The sequence below is a fragment of the Alosa pseudoharengus genome, unplaced genomic scaffold (assembly GCF_046254945.1).
Source record: "Alosa pseudoharengus isolate Yale_2024_CS ecotype anadromous, Long Island Sound unplaced genomic scaffold, YU_APseudo_1.1 YU_APseudo_1.1_scf_14, whole genome shotgun sequence".
In the NCBI taxonomy this organism is placed as follows: Eukaryota; Metazoa; Chordata; class Actinopteri; order Clupeiformes; family Clupeidae; genus Alosa; species Alosa pseudoharengus.
Window position 1 is genome coordinate 29,438,324 of NW_027468609.1, and position 14,294 is coordinate 29,452,617.

A 14,294-nucleotide genomic window follows, 5' to 3' on the forward strand; every position below is an offset into this window, starting at 1 on the left:
GGTTTTAGAGCTGTGCGCACTTATGTGTCAATTTAAGATTAAACCATTAGCATTAGTATAAAAGATAGATAGATAGATATACAAATATTCTGACAATTATTAGTTGTAATGTGTTTATTATTTGTAATTATTTCACACAAAAAATTAAATAAATAAACGTATTTGGCCAACTTCTCACAGCATCCCCTACATAACTACCCCTACATAAGAAATTCACTGAAAGGACAAAAATACGTTTTGAAGGAAGCCCAGAAGTTAACACAGTGGCATTAATTTCCACTCTCTTCTTGCTTTTACCCTCTCTATTGTGCTTCTATAGCGGGAAATAGATTTTATACAATTTAATTTCATGAATTTGCTTGCCTTCCCATCATCAAGGCCTATTTCAACCTAAATGGATGGGACATTAGTCCCATCCATTTACAAACAAAGTTACCTTTGCAACATATTCAGGGAAATCCACAGAAAGATGCAGCAACAAAAACAAGGGTTAACAGAAAGCTTCTATCTGCGAAAATCAACTTACTAGAATCACACAAACTGCCGCCAAGATAATCAGCCTCCCCACTCCCAGCCTATCACAGTCGTCACACGTATAACAAGTACAATAGCAACCAACACAGACCACTTCCTGAGTCAATTTCACACTGCTTACATCCGGCCACAGAGCACTGAACTGGACAAAAGCCCTCTTCAAAAGAAGTTTTGTCCCAACTGCCATCACAGTGCTGAACAAACTTATGTACATCCAGTGTTACTTTTGTACTCACGTCTGTTATGTGGATTTGTGTAACAGTGATGTGCCTACTTGTGTGATGTGATGTGTTTGTATTTGTATTGGGTGGTGTTGAGAACATAACATATTATATGTGCGGTCATGTGTTAAATGTCATATGTTGTGTTGTGCCCACATTCTTAGCTGTGGAACATGGAGTGATGTGTAAAAATGATTATCCCCCTATAGGGACATTAAAAACTATCTATCAGTACATGTAGGCCTACAGATGACAAAATGTCTTAGTCTTTGTTTTGTTGCTTGTCATGTAGTAGGCCTATTCTGCCAGAAGACTGTATGTTTGTGTATCTGAAAGTTCATCCTTGACTTGGTGGATACAAGGCAACAAACTTGCCTGATATTTGTAAGGACAGAGAAAAAAATTGCCATTTAGTAAAATTGGAATATGTAGTCCGCTCCTTTTAACAGAAACGAAAATAGTCCTTAATGGCTAGGACCGTTTTTAACTTTTATACGTTGATTACATATCAAAACCTGTAATTTGTGAGTTTTACTCGCGTAAAGAAGTTGAATCAGTACAATACTTTTGTTGGTCTTTTTAACACAAATATCTGTCCTAGTTGAGTAGGCCTATGGTGTGTTTTGCCATCTCTAGAGGCTCTTTGAAAATCAGACATGAAATAATTGCCTCGAGTCTGATCAAAGCATTGAAGGGCTTTTCTTACCAACTAAACTATAGTGTAGGCTATAGTTGCTACCCTCAGTAGAAATGTAGTGTGGGAATAGAAAGGACCATTTCCATTTAATAGCGAGAACACAAGAAGACGGAATAGTTATTTTCACTGAGAGCAAAACGCCCCCCAGTGGGAGAAATGAAAATAGACAATTTGGGTGAACCATAATTATAATCATTATCAACAAAATAATAAAAACAATTTGGTGGCTAGAGGGGGCACTTGGAGAGCACTGACAAACAGCCTATCTTTCAATGCTGAAAAGATAGGGAAAACTCCCTTGATCAGAACGTAGTCCAAAATGTAATGGGCTCTGCCGCCATATACCGCTCCACCAAACTTCATAAAAAAAACCAGCCTGGTAATAGACACAGATAGAGAAACAGACAGACAGATAAAGCAACCAACCAACCGAATCTTCTCAAAATTATAAAAAGTCAACTTTGAGGTATGAAAGGGAATTGTTCAGATCTGCACAACATTTTAAATTAGTTCAAAAATAGGCAGAATCAAACATGTCACGTCTGCTAAATGAATAAATGTAAATGTAACATTTTGGAATCTGCCTATTTTTGAATGAATCCGAAATAAGTTTTCCGTGCTTAACAAGTTATCACACCAGGGGGTAGAGACGGCATTGTATCAATTTATTATTACGTTTTATAGTTGTATTATGGGTTCCATCTGTCTCTGTGTGACAACCATAAAGTTGGATTTGGCCATCAAAAGCTTGTGCCAGGTTGCCTATAGTTGACAACCACTTTTTAACATTGAGCCTGCTTAAAAACAATTGTGTGCATGTAAATTATTTAGTATGCACAATGGGCTCTGTGAGTATAAAAAAGGGAGCTGTTAAGGGACATTCATGTAAACTTTCAGAATTACTCATCTTGTAGACTGAAATGTGTTGGATTCAAATAGACCAGTGGTTCTTAAGTGGTCTGGCTTTGGGACCCACAATTTCTCATGTTCATAAAGTCGCGACCCATATTTATATTTTTTAGTGTTCAAGCCAATGGATATGGTGAGCTACATGGTAAGACAAGCGAAGTGCCTGTAGGCCTACTTGTTTGGAACATGCGGATGTTTGGCATTAGCCTACATTTGTGAAGTCTTCAACTCTTGATGTCACCTTATAAAGTACTCGACAGGGGTGCCTTGTTTTTATGTGGCATTTTAGTTTTGATGGTTTCATGCTCTTATGTGCCAGCCATCTACTGCACACCACACAATGGGGTTTCTGTCCTATTTTGTCCTCAGTTGAAGTGAATCCATATCTGAGCCTACTGTAGGCTACTTCAAATATTCAGGGTAGCAGCCTACTTGCATTTACCACTAAAATGATCTCTAACATAAACATTGTCTATGTCCATGGCAATGACTGATATGTAGGCTATGAATAAAGTTTATCAAAATAAAGGTCCAACATTAGATCTGATAAGGTATCATTTTAAATTGCTGATTTTATTTTTAACCACAAGCTGTGCGACCCACCCAGAACGGTTCCGCGACCCACTTTTGGGTCCTGACCCACCAGTTAAGAAACACTGAAATAGACCACAATATTCAACCAATATCCAAATGAGGGCTCAAGTCAAATTAACTCCTACTTCCAAAAATGTTTTTTTAAACCATATCATACATGTCTAAAATTGTATTAAATGTGTTTATAATATCATATGTACTCTACTATAATATAATAAATATTGTTTTCACAAAATCTGTTGTGAGGAACTTAGGTCCCCCCAAATTTGTGCAACCTCTAAATCAAATCTCAAAGATATCTCCTGTCATTGCAGTGTCTCTTAAATTAATTATATATATATTTTTGTCAGAAATGTATTAATATTCTGAATAATGGAGTAGGCCTCTTTGGACACGTATTCTATTGTGTCATTCTCTTTTTGGCCACAAAGTGCCACTGGTGAGATGTGTTATAAATTAAATTGGCCTAACTTCTTGCATTTTCCTTACCACGATACAACAATGTTTCACTGAATAATAGCAACATTTACTGTCATCAAAAAGTAGGGAACAAAATAAAATATACATGAATTATGAATACAGCTATATAATCATGTGTGAATGACACATGATGAAGATGCACAACTACATTACCCGTGAATCATTGCAGTTACCAAGGTCCGCCATGTTCTAGGAAATCCGCTTGTTCGTGGATTAGAATTTAATCCGAGAGAAGAGGGAGAGTCTGGACGATTCAGCGGGTCACGTCCAAAGTGGAAGAAAGAGAGAGAAAACAAAACAAAACGAAGAGGCATTTAACTGGAGCAAAACATAGACTAGAACCACAGATGAGTGCTTTGTGTTGTATAAGTAATAGCTTCGGTTTTGGGAAATTAGACTTTTCTCTATACTACTTGGAAGATTTTTCTTGTATTTCCTTGCTTCGTTGATTCATCCCTGACTGAAAATTGACAGCAGCTGGGCAACTACCAAACGAAGGACAGATACGGAAGGAAAATACAAGTTTAGGGTTAAAGCGGGCTCCCCTTTCCCCTCCCCTTTCAGAGTTAAACTGTTAAATGCAATATAGACATCGCATCCCATTTTGGGTTGTCCTGTGTCTGACAACGAATATTAGCCACATTGGTAATAGCAAAACGTAGCTAGCAGAGGTTGCTAGCTGAATTAACTAGCTATCGCTAGCTAGCTACGCGGAGGAATTATTTTTTCGAACCAGAGGAAATTTCAAGATGTCTGGAAAAGAGCAGAACAAACAGTCAACCACCGAAAGGCTTGTCAAAGGTAAGATTATCTTGTGCTCTTGTTTTGATCGAAGAGCTTTTTATGAGATGCATTTTATTTTGAATACTGGCTAACGTCAAACTAGCTAGCATTATGTGACTCTTGAAGTCAGTCAGCTAGCTGACCGCAGTAAGTTAGCTATCGTTAGCTAAGTGGCAATGTTGGCTAGAATTATTAGTTGGCCGAGTGTCCACTCATCGGGAGTGCAGGATGCCAGATACCCCTGTGTTACATATAGAACATATTTAGTTCTTAAGGAAAAGGTAACGGATATTTTGCGTGGATCATGTTTTTGTGTGTAAACCGACTTGCATTGCATCTCCTATTCTCATTTCCTTAACAGAAGATGCTAGCTAGATGGCTGTCTGACTAGCTATTTCATGAAATACGCGCCTGCATCGGTAGTCCGTTCGGAGTTAAAGTTATCTATCCTGGCTAGCACGCCAGCATCCCGCTCTTATGAATTTCAATTTTAATTCGAACCTCCTTGACGTATAATGATTACTATTTTTCTCCAGACTATGATCGGCATTGTGTATTCGAGACTTGGACAAGATGGCTTATGCAGTTTTGTTAGCTTTAACGTGTGTCCTTATCCGTCGTTGTCCGAAACGGAACAGCATGCATGGTCAATGTCATCTCTCTCCCCCTCTGCGCGACTGAATTCCAGGGGCTCTTCAGTCGTAGTGGGAGAATAAAATATGATTGTAAAGTCTTGTTGACGCTGTTATGCTGAAGGCGTTTAAACATGCTATCAATTGGCCTTTAAATTAATTTAATGTATTCACATGAATGCTATGCTACCGTCGTCGTGCTCTCATTCACATCCAACAAGTATCTTTATGAATTTGCATGCGAGGACTAGTACTGTAGGATGTATCAGTGGTCCGAAAACTGTTGACAATCTATGGGTGTGAATATTAAAGCTTATTTCTGGTCGAGCATTGGTATGATGCTTGTTCTCCTTTTTCAACCCGATGCCATTTTGAAGTGTCAGTGCGGATAGACCCGGACTCATTGACCATTAGGTGTTTTCAGACGAAATTTTCTTCGGTAACGTAATGCATATTTTTTCTGCTCAGAATATGATTACATGTAGCACGGTAAATGGATCTGCATTTACCTGTTCCTTTAATCTCAAAGTTATTAGGATACTGAACTACAAGATCAACATTACTGCATACCACCAACATGGTAATTGTTTGTGATGCAAGGAGTGTCTTATTTTCTCTGCAGTCAGGCACCCTTAGGCTTGGGTACTTGTTGTCCACCTCAAACACATATTTGGTTTCTATCTGTTAAAAAGAAGAAAAGAAAGCACACTGACAGTTGCCACCTAATAAGTAGACTGACATTTTGCCTTGGAGTGGAATGGACTGAGGCAGACATTGTTAACCAGGACCCTGAGAAACTTCCTTAGCCCCAGGGATGAGCCATGACCCCCGGATCCCTAATTGGATTGTTACATCTTAGGTGGTGGAGGTGTAAAAGGAACATGGGAGCCAGGGCTCTTTTGATTAAAGCTGGCCCATCCTCTGGCACAAGGCCAGCTAAACTCCCGGAGTCCCTCACCAGTCTCCTCTTGCTAAGAGCATAATTGATTCACTAATGAGTTGTGCTTATGGCTTGTAGTGTGGAGGCTTGGACACTAGTTGCCACATAAGGCTGCAGAGGGCAGAGTGTATGCCCCTCTTGTTTGAGAAGAACTCACTGGACTAAATGGTATCTCTAATAAGCCATGTTAAACCAAGCCCTAGTAAGCCATTTTGTCGTGCCATGTGGGTGATCCCAGAATCGAATGCAATGCAAATGTCGGGGGAATTTGTATGTCATTACTAGGAGTCTTTTGGGAAATCTAGTCACATTACATCCCTTGTTAATGTTGCTACCCCAATGGCATGGAACGGTCCCTTTGGTGTTAATGATTTCATTGATTAATTTACCGATTAATTGGTTGGGAACAGGGGTATGAGTAGCACGGCCAAAGGGTGCGGGGACAGGTCTTGATGTGTTTGGGCTTGATGCATAAAGAGTGCATCAAAAGGTTAGCTATTTAGTTGAAAATGGTGTTCAACTTGACTAAAGCTGGCTTTTTTTTTTCATGAAGTGCTTTTGTAATTATTCATTGTGGCCACGGTCTTGGGAAGGGTGGTTTTTGAGTGGTTAGTCATGATCGGATACCATGCATGCACATTCTACAAGTTGCAGCCAGTTACAGGCACGCACACTAGTACCATGGTTCCAGTGAACAAAATGTGCAATCTAAGTTTGCAATGCATGTGCCGTTCCCAGCAGAGGCAGGTGTTGTAGTGTTCCACGGACAACTGTTGGTGACTAATTTGGGGTTTGATATTCAGAGTTGTGTAGCCACATGCAAATGAGTTCTACAGACCTGCTTGGAGAGCGGGGGTCCCTGGGCTGTCGTGCACACTTGAAAGCTCTACTCGTCCACTTGGGCCCCGCTTGGCTGGGTTAAGTGCTGTTAAATGCTTTTCAAATCTGCCAGTTTCTCTCCATGACTCACTCTTTTTCTTTTCTTTTCCCTTTTTTCTTTTTCAAAAGCAGTGTCACGACCAATTTTGTTGTGCATATGCATTACCATTTCAAACTAGGTGTGAATCATACAGAGAAATTACAGTGTAGGCCTGGTGGTCCACCATGGTGGGTGGTGATGGACTCTCCTGAAGCAGTGAAATCAGATGCTTTGACACAAAAAATGTTTTTCTACAGGTGCTTTAGTCCATAATAGATGTTTCCTCTTAGCTAAGCACACATTAAGAGTGGCCTTGCATGTGTCAGCCCAGCAAGAAGAGAACATGCAGTAATCCTCCCACACTCCAGATTCCAACTGCACCACCTGCCAATCCTATCCAGTGTGCTTTCAATGTGAACCAACTCCGTAGATAGCCAGCATGACAAAGCCTTCTGTTCCTCGCTTTCCCCCTTCATACGTGTAGAAAACCCTATTGGTGGATAGGGCATCATGCATGTCTAAATGCTGCAGTGACAACAATGTGCCACGTCAGGTCCCAGTGTAAATTCTGGTGTTTTCTGACCTTCTGGCTTATTTACAGATGGTAACAGGAGACGCTGGTCCAGCACCACCCTGCCAGTGTAATTACTTGGCCCTCATGCATGATTAAAGCTTGCCGCGGCCCTGACCAGGGAGCCCAGGGTCCCACCGTCCCAAATAGTGTGACCTCTGGTCTGCCACAGAATTGTCACACACACACACACACACACACACACACCAGCCTGACAGCCCTCAGGACCGTCTGGAGCTGACGTCAGTCCAAGATGGTCCTGTCTCAGCTCCAGATTTTTCAGAGGCTTTCACTGATTGAGTTTTAGTCATGGAGCCCAGCAAGGACGAGATCAGCCTTCATCACATAGAGCCACCTCCGACTCTTCATAAGACTGGGTAATCAATAGGATTGATTGTTGAGGCGATGTCTGTACTCAGATGGGTTAAATAAGTGGTAAGTATTAAGTTAATAGTAGTGGAATGTGCTCCCCCTGATTGTTAAGAGATTTTGGCTATTGCGAATGCTAACTGCAATTGCCAGGAGAGTAGATCCTCTTTAGGGCTTTTCTCTTTGCCACATCTGTGGTTGCACAGTGAGCTAATTCTGTCAACATCTGTTGTGCTCCCAGATGAAGTTAAGCAACTGCTGCAGAATTTGATTGTTGATTGTTGTTGAACCAGCAGTGTGAATTATGTTTTATGTTTATGGTATTTGGCAGATGCTTTTCTTCGGAGGGAACATACAGTATGTCAACGCTACATTATTAGTTAAAAATAATAGTTTATAATAGAAGTCTACATAAGCATAATAACAGTAATAATAACAATATAAATAAATAAAATCATTGAATATTTTCTTAACAAAAAGCATAAACATACAAGCCATAACTCTGTAAGAGAATAAGTTAAGTGCAAGGTCAGTCTTCAAACATTTCTTGAAAGTTTCAAAACAATCAAAAGAACGTAGAACATTCCAATGCATTCCACCAACAAGTTATCACAGAGGGAAAGTGTCTTGACCGTGACCTCGTAGTCTTAATGGATGGTCGACATAACAGATGCTCATCCGAGGACCGCAGTGGTCGAGAGAGGACGTAGAGCAGGATCATGGAATTAAAGTAGCAAGGTGCATATCCAGTGTCCTATAGGCCAAATTTAGGGATTTGAAATTTGTTCTGGATGCTATAGGAATCAGTGGAGTTACATGTCTTTGGCTGCTGCATTTTGAATCCTCTGTAATGGTCTCACTATACAAGCAGGTAAGTCCGCTAACAATGCATTGTAATGGTTCAGTGTGGAACGAGCCATGGCCTGCACAAGACGTTGTGTGGCATGTTGTGTTAGATAAGGTCTGATGGACATTTGACTGAGTTGGTGATGGACATTTGACTGAGTTGGTGATGGACATTTGACTGAGTTGGTGATGGTCAGGAGAGTGGATAGAAAAGGCTGTAGTATTATCCCTGTGAAAACTGTTTGACCAAAGGACCTCCGATTCCAAAATTCTGTTAAATCATTGTTTGTTGTGATTCCTTTACTGAAAAAAATGGATTAACCTCCTGTAACTAGGCTACTTGATTATACACTGGCCTGCCAAAAAAGTCACCACTTGGATTTAAATGAGCAAATAAGCAAGAGCCTTTCATTGGTTAATTACGACAGTGACTAATATGGTTGATCTGGCAACATGTTATTTAATCTTATGCAGTGAATACCCTCTCATTTCTTAAACACCCATGTCCGAAGACATGGTCATAGGATATCGCTGAAATGACTAAAACTGGATCAAGAATTGTCCAATGCATTATTTAAATACATGTATGGTCTGGAAGGATGGTGCCGAAGAATGTGGTCGGAAAACAATCTTGAAAGACAGTGAAACCTTCGACGTCAGATCATAGAAAATTGATAGTAGAACTCACAGCTATGGGGCGATGTTGATATTTGTTGGAGAGGCTAATCGTAAAGTTTGCTAGGGAGCATAAAGATTGGACTCTGGAGCAATGGAGAAAGGTCATGTTGTTTGAGTCCAGATTCACCCTTTTCCAGAGTGATGGGGATGTCAGGGTAAAAAGGGAAGTGCATAGCCCATCATGCATAGTCCCTATTGTGCAAGCCTGTGTGGGGGCAGTGTCATCATTTTATTGTCAGATAATGTTGCTGAACATTGACCTGACAACTCCATATCTGCTGACTACCTGCATATTCTTGAATTTCCCCTAGGAATCAATAAAGTATATCTATCTATCTATCTATCTATATACTGAATGACCAAGCTTTTCCAATCAGTGGATTTTTTTTCTTTCCTGATGACATGGTCATATTTCACAGGCAACAGTACCTGGATTCATAGGGCTGTATGATTCACGGAGCACGAGACATCTTTTTTACACATGGCCACCGCAGAGTCCCAAGCTTAACCCCACTGAGAATCTTTGGGATGTGCTGGAGAAGACTTTATCCAGTGGTTTGACTCCCATCCTCAACACAAGATCTTGGTGAAAAATGAATACAACTCTGGACTGAAATAAAAGTTGAGACATTGCATGAGTTTATAGAAACAATGCCATGGCAAATGCATGCTGTAATCAAGTAATCAAAGCTAAATGCGGTCCAACAAAATATTAGAGTGCAAAATTTCTTTTCAGACATTAAAAAAGTGTTATTGTTCAGGCAGTGTTTATCCAGTCTTCTCTGGATTTTCTCTATAAGAGTGTGATGCTTAACTCTGGTGTTTAATTGTACATCCACCACAAGTTGGTTATTTTAATTGGCTATCACTGTGCTTCTCTGGTGTGGAGCCTAGAGCTTGTGGCTTTTGCTGTGTTTTGAATCAAAAGAAACTTGTTACTCAAAAAGACCTAAAAACGTATGTATTGGCATGCTGTCAAAGTATTAGCCTAATTATTTAAAAATGCAATGCAGCTGCATGATTTTCATTTTCAGCCATTCATAGCATATCTTCTTGATCTTCAGCCTAAAAGGATGCATTGTAACAAAAGTCTACTTAGCGGTCATGGTTTTGCATTGCTTACCTGTAGCTCTTTGCATTTCGGTGACTGCTGTGTGGTGCTCTCGTTTATGTCGGGGCCAAAGTAATCGCAGAGCTAAGCTATTCTCTATTCTCTTCTTAGCATTTCCAGAATGAGTTAATGGCGTGTCATGGAGAGGAGAATTGAACCAGTTTAGCTCTTCTCAGGAGGCCAGCCCGGTCGCCTGAATCTCGTGTGACCTGCTTTTGTTTGAGGCATGTCGAAGGGAGCCTGCTTCAGGGGGGACAGCCCGCAAAGAAGATTGATTAAAGTGGAGTGTCTGACTGGTGGAGGACCGTGGGCCAAACGAGACACGTCGAGTGTGATGTCGGGAGATCAATAGCGGCTGCGCTGCAGCAGTGTCCGCTGCTCGGCACATCAGCTGCTTTCTGACGCCTGTCAGGTGGCGCGGGCCTCGTCCGACAGCACCTGCTGTACGGCTCACCTCACACCACCACACTAACTCTTATGGGTTTCCAGCCAACTCATTGGCATCCTTTATGTGCACTCATGAAAATTTGGCTGAACAAAAATTTGAATTGGCGCGCGTTCGGTTATAATGCAAATTAGAAATGGACACTAAAAGGAGGAGTTGTGAACAGCTGTGGGACTTCAACAGAAACGCCTAATAAAATTGCAACAGATGCAAATTTATGTGTTTCTATTAACCTTAATTACAGTATACCTTATTTGAATGAGGAGTTAATCCACCCCACTAGCAAATTGAATGTTTATTCGCATTAAAACAGTTTTATATGGATTTCAAGCATATCCAGTCAGGAGTTCTTATTGGTCAAAATGTGTCTTAAAGTTGGATGGCTTTGTTTTGTATTTTCAACAGCTACAGTGCCCTTAGCCAAAATGTGGAGCTGTGTTGTGTGTACCTGTGCGCTCGTAGGTAAAAATGAGGACTTGGTCAGCTGTGTGGGTTGGCGGGAGTACACAGCATTGTGTGGGCTCGGCATGGGTCTCAATTTGGCTTGGCTGACAGGCCTGCCAGGTTGAGAACGAGCCGTCATCCTTGGGGCAGTGGAATGAGATTGAGCTGTCCGAGGAAGCGGCATTGTGTGGGGGAGGCAGTCAGACGAGCTGGTTTTTGAATGGTGCTGTCAAGTTGGACAACTGCCCATTTGGTAGTAAAATCTGCCCTCTTCCGTGAACAAGCCCGGCGCACATGCAAATCGGCCCTGTTTAAAGCCGAGTAGCTCCCATTCGCCATTCAGTGTGCGCGCAGACCCTCAGGCAGATGGTCATTTAGATTTTTTTTTTTCTGTTTTTTTTTTTTTTTTTAAGTGAGCTAAGGCAAATGAGCAGGTGTGCCTTAGCCCTCAGGCGTTATGGCTGGCTGGCTACAGCACACCATTTTCACTTCCTCTTGTTCAGTTCACACAGCACCGCTACTCTACTGTACCACCAGTAGATGAGTGAGAGAGATAGATAAAGATAGGCACTCTCCAACAACACACCTCTCTCTCTCTCTCTCTCTGGCATGCTGTCATCTTGGTTCAGTGGATAAGTCAATCATTCACTGGTTTTGAAAATGCGCCTCCTGAGAGCAGGTTGGGTCTGAACTCCTCCTCCCAGCGCCTCAACTGGCTGCCCGGCATTGAGTGCAGTGGCAGAGGTCCAGGGCCGCATTCCTGCCCAGCCCCCGGTGTTGCAAGCCAGCAGGGGCCTGCGACCCTGGCGGGGGTAATTCCCCTGCATCGCTGTCAGCTGGAGTCCCGCGCAGCCTGGCCTGCCAGTGGCACGCCGCGGTGGAATGCCTTACCTATATATTCCTGCTGCTCAGAATAAACTCCACATCCCAGAGTGCATGACGACGTGTGTGTCTTTCTGTCTATCTATGTCTGCGTCTGTCTGCTTGTATGCACGCTGGCTCACGCGTCAGTGTGCGGCATAGGGATGTACACTAATGCATGGACCTCTTTATGTATAGCTCTTTCATGTATGCACAAGGCACATTAGCCACAAGGCACCAATCTGCTCTGCTGCGCTGCATTAAACAAACAATGTCTGAACCTGCTTTCCCAGGCTAATAGAGGCTTTGCCTAATCCCTGGTTCTTAGTGCTTGCGCAAAGCTTACAACCTCTTCCCTGGTCGGCCCAGCTAGACCTCAGGATATTGCTGCGGTTTATTTATACACCGACCTCCCTTCCATAAGGCCCAGCAACAGCAGCTCTGCCCTCCACCCATCACCACCACTGCCCCTCCTTTGTGGATGCCCATGTTGCTGATGGGGGTGGGGGTTGCGGATGCTGCGGTGGCCATATGTGTGTCCATAACGGACATCATATCTCCCCCCAGGCCCTGCCTTCAGCAGCTGGTCTGGCCATCCCGCATCCATTTGCCTGGTTGAGTTGCCATGGACGTCTGGAAGACACTTCAGGGATGCAGGCAACGAGGTGCAGCATCGCACACTGCAAGGGAGCTCTGGTGTCGAAGATAGTCCCATGGTGACATTTGCAAGCCGAATATGGCTCATGGTAAACCAGGGCACTAGCAGTGTACTGGTAGATCATCATATTGTGGCAGTGTATTACACTCTTGCCTGTCTTTAAAAAAAAAGACTATCGTAGATTGGGCTCATTGCTTTCAGCAGTGCCCTCATTTAGCTGAAACCCTTGGATAAGAAGTGTCAGAATTAAAATGTGCCATCATGACCACAAACCTCACAGAGGAAAAGGAGAGACTGCTGATCCTGTGCAAACATTTTACACACACACACACACACACACACACACACACACACACTGTCTGAACCTGTACTCAAATCAGGGTATGTTGTGCCCTGACACTACGCTTTCCCCACTGGTTTTCTGTGTTGGCATCCTGTGCTTCATGCATTAGGCCAGTGCCACCCAAACACAAAACAAAGCAAATAGGAAAAAAGACCAAGGTAGAGATGTCTTGCCGAGACTCCTCTTCCCCTTTGAGTCAAATTCAAACATTCACTGTGTTGGCCTTTCCCTCAACCTGTTACACCCACTTTAGCAGATGCAAAAGAAACATTTAAACTGGGGTGCGTTACCCAAAACCATAGTTGCTAACCTGTTAGCAACTTAGTTGGTTGGCAATGGGAAATTGCATTGCAACCAACAAAGTTGCTAACTTAGTTAGCAACTATATGGTTTTGGGAAACGTGCCCCCTGGCTAGTGGATCTCCCTGCTCGCCGAGATATAAATGAGTGAAATCTTTGTGCACTCAACATCCCTCTCTGTCTGGTTGTCTCCTCTGTGTGCAGCGGTGCCGTACCCTCCTACTACGCGCCTGTCCATGAAGGAGCTGTACGAGGATGGCAAGCCCAAGGTGGAGCTGCTGAAGAGCCACCTGGTGAAGGAGGGCCGTCTGGAGGAGGAGGCCGCACTGCGCATCATCAACGACGGCGCCGCCATCCTGCGGCAGGAGAAGTGCATGCTGGAGGTGGAGGCACCCATCACAGGTACACCAGCACCAACCCCCAGACAGACACAGACACAGACAGCTGTCACACTCAGACAATGGTCAGACATGTTTTCTTCAGAGACCCCCAGAACAGCCCATTGGTATATTTGTCTACCTCAAGCATACGTAGTCAGCCCATAGCTGACGTTCTGCTGCATATAAGTGCATATCACATTACGTTCATGCTTTCTGGCCACAAAATGGTTAGCCAATAATATTCTCTTCCTAATGATAGTCACTCAGTGGCTATCTCTATGCCTTCACCCATTCTCCCATCACATCAAGCTGCAGTCATTTACACCAATTGCATGCTGATGCAGCATGATGCATTAACATTCTGGCCTTGGGCTAATGATGCCCCTCTATCACTCCACTGCATATCTTAATGTCTGCACAGTCGTATACTACACACAGACAGCTGCATAAACTCGAGCTGTCAAGCTCTGTGACACTCTTCTCCCAATTAGACACAATACCAGCAAACGCAGCAAAGCAAAAAGCATTTGGATGGCCAAGGGGCTTGTTTCTAATTGCCTACTAATAATATTACCCTCT

The 14,294-nt window shown here is 42.8% G+C and overlaps 1 protein-coding gene across 3 annotated transcripts in view; it reads left to right on the forward strand.

Annotated features, from left to right (window-relative positions):
• The first annotated feature begins 3,653 nt into the window (after positions 1 to 3,653).
• Positions 3,654 to 14,294, forward strand: part of ppp3ccb (protein phosphatase 3, catalytic subunit, gamma isozyme, b) — a 30,254-nt gene continuing 19,613 nt past the window's right edge. For all 3 annotated transcript variants that reach the window (XM_076284589.1, XM_076284591.1, XM_076284590.1), the window contains exons 1-2: positions 3,654 to 4,236; positions 13,540 to 13,737. In XM_076284589.1, the coding sequence (XP_076140704.1) occupies positions 4,185 to 4,236; positions 13,540 to 13,737 (250 nt within the window). In that variant the 5' untranslated portion in view covers positions 3,654 to 4,184. The remainder of the gene's footprint in view (positions 4,237 to 13,539; positions 13,738 to 14,294) is intronic.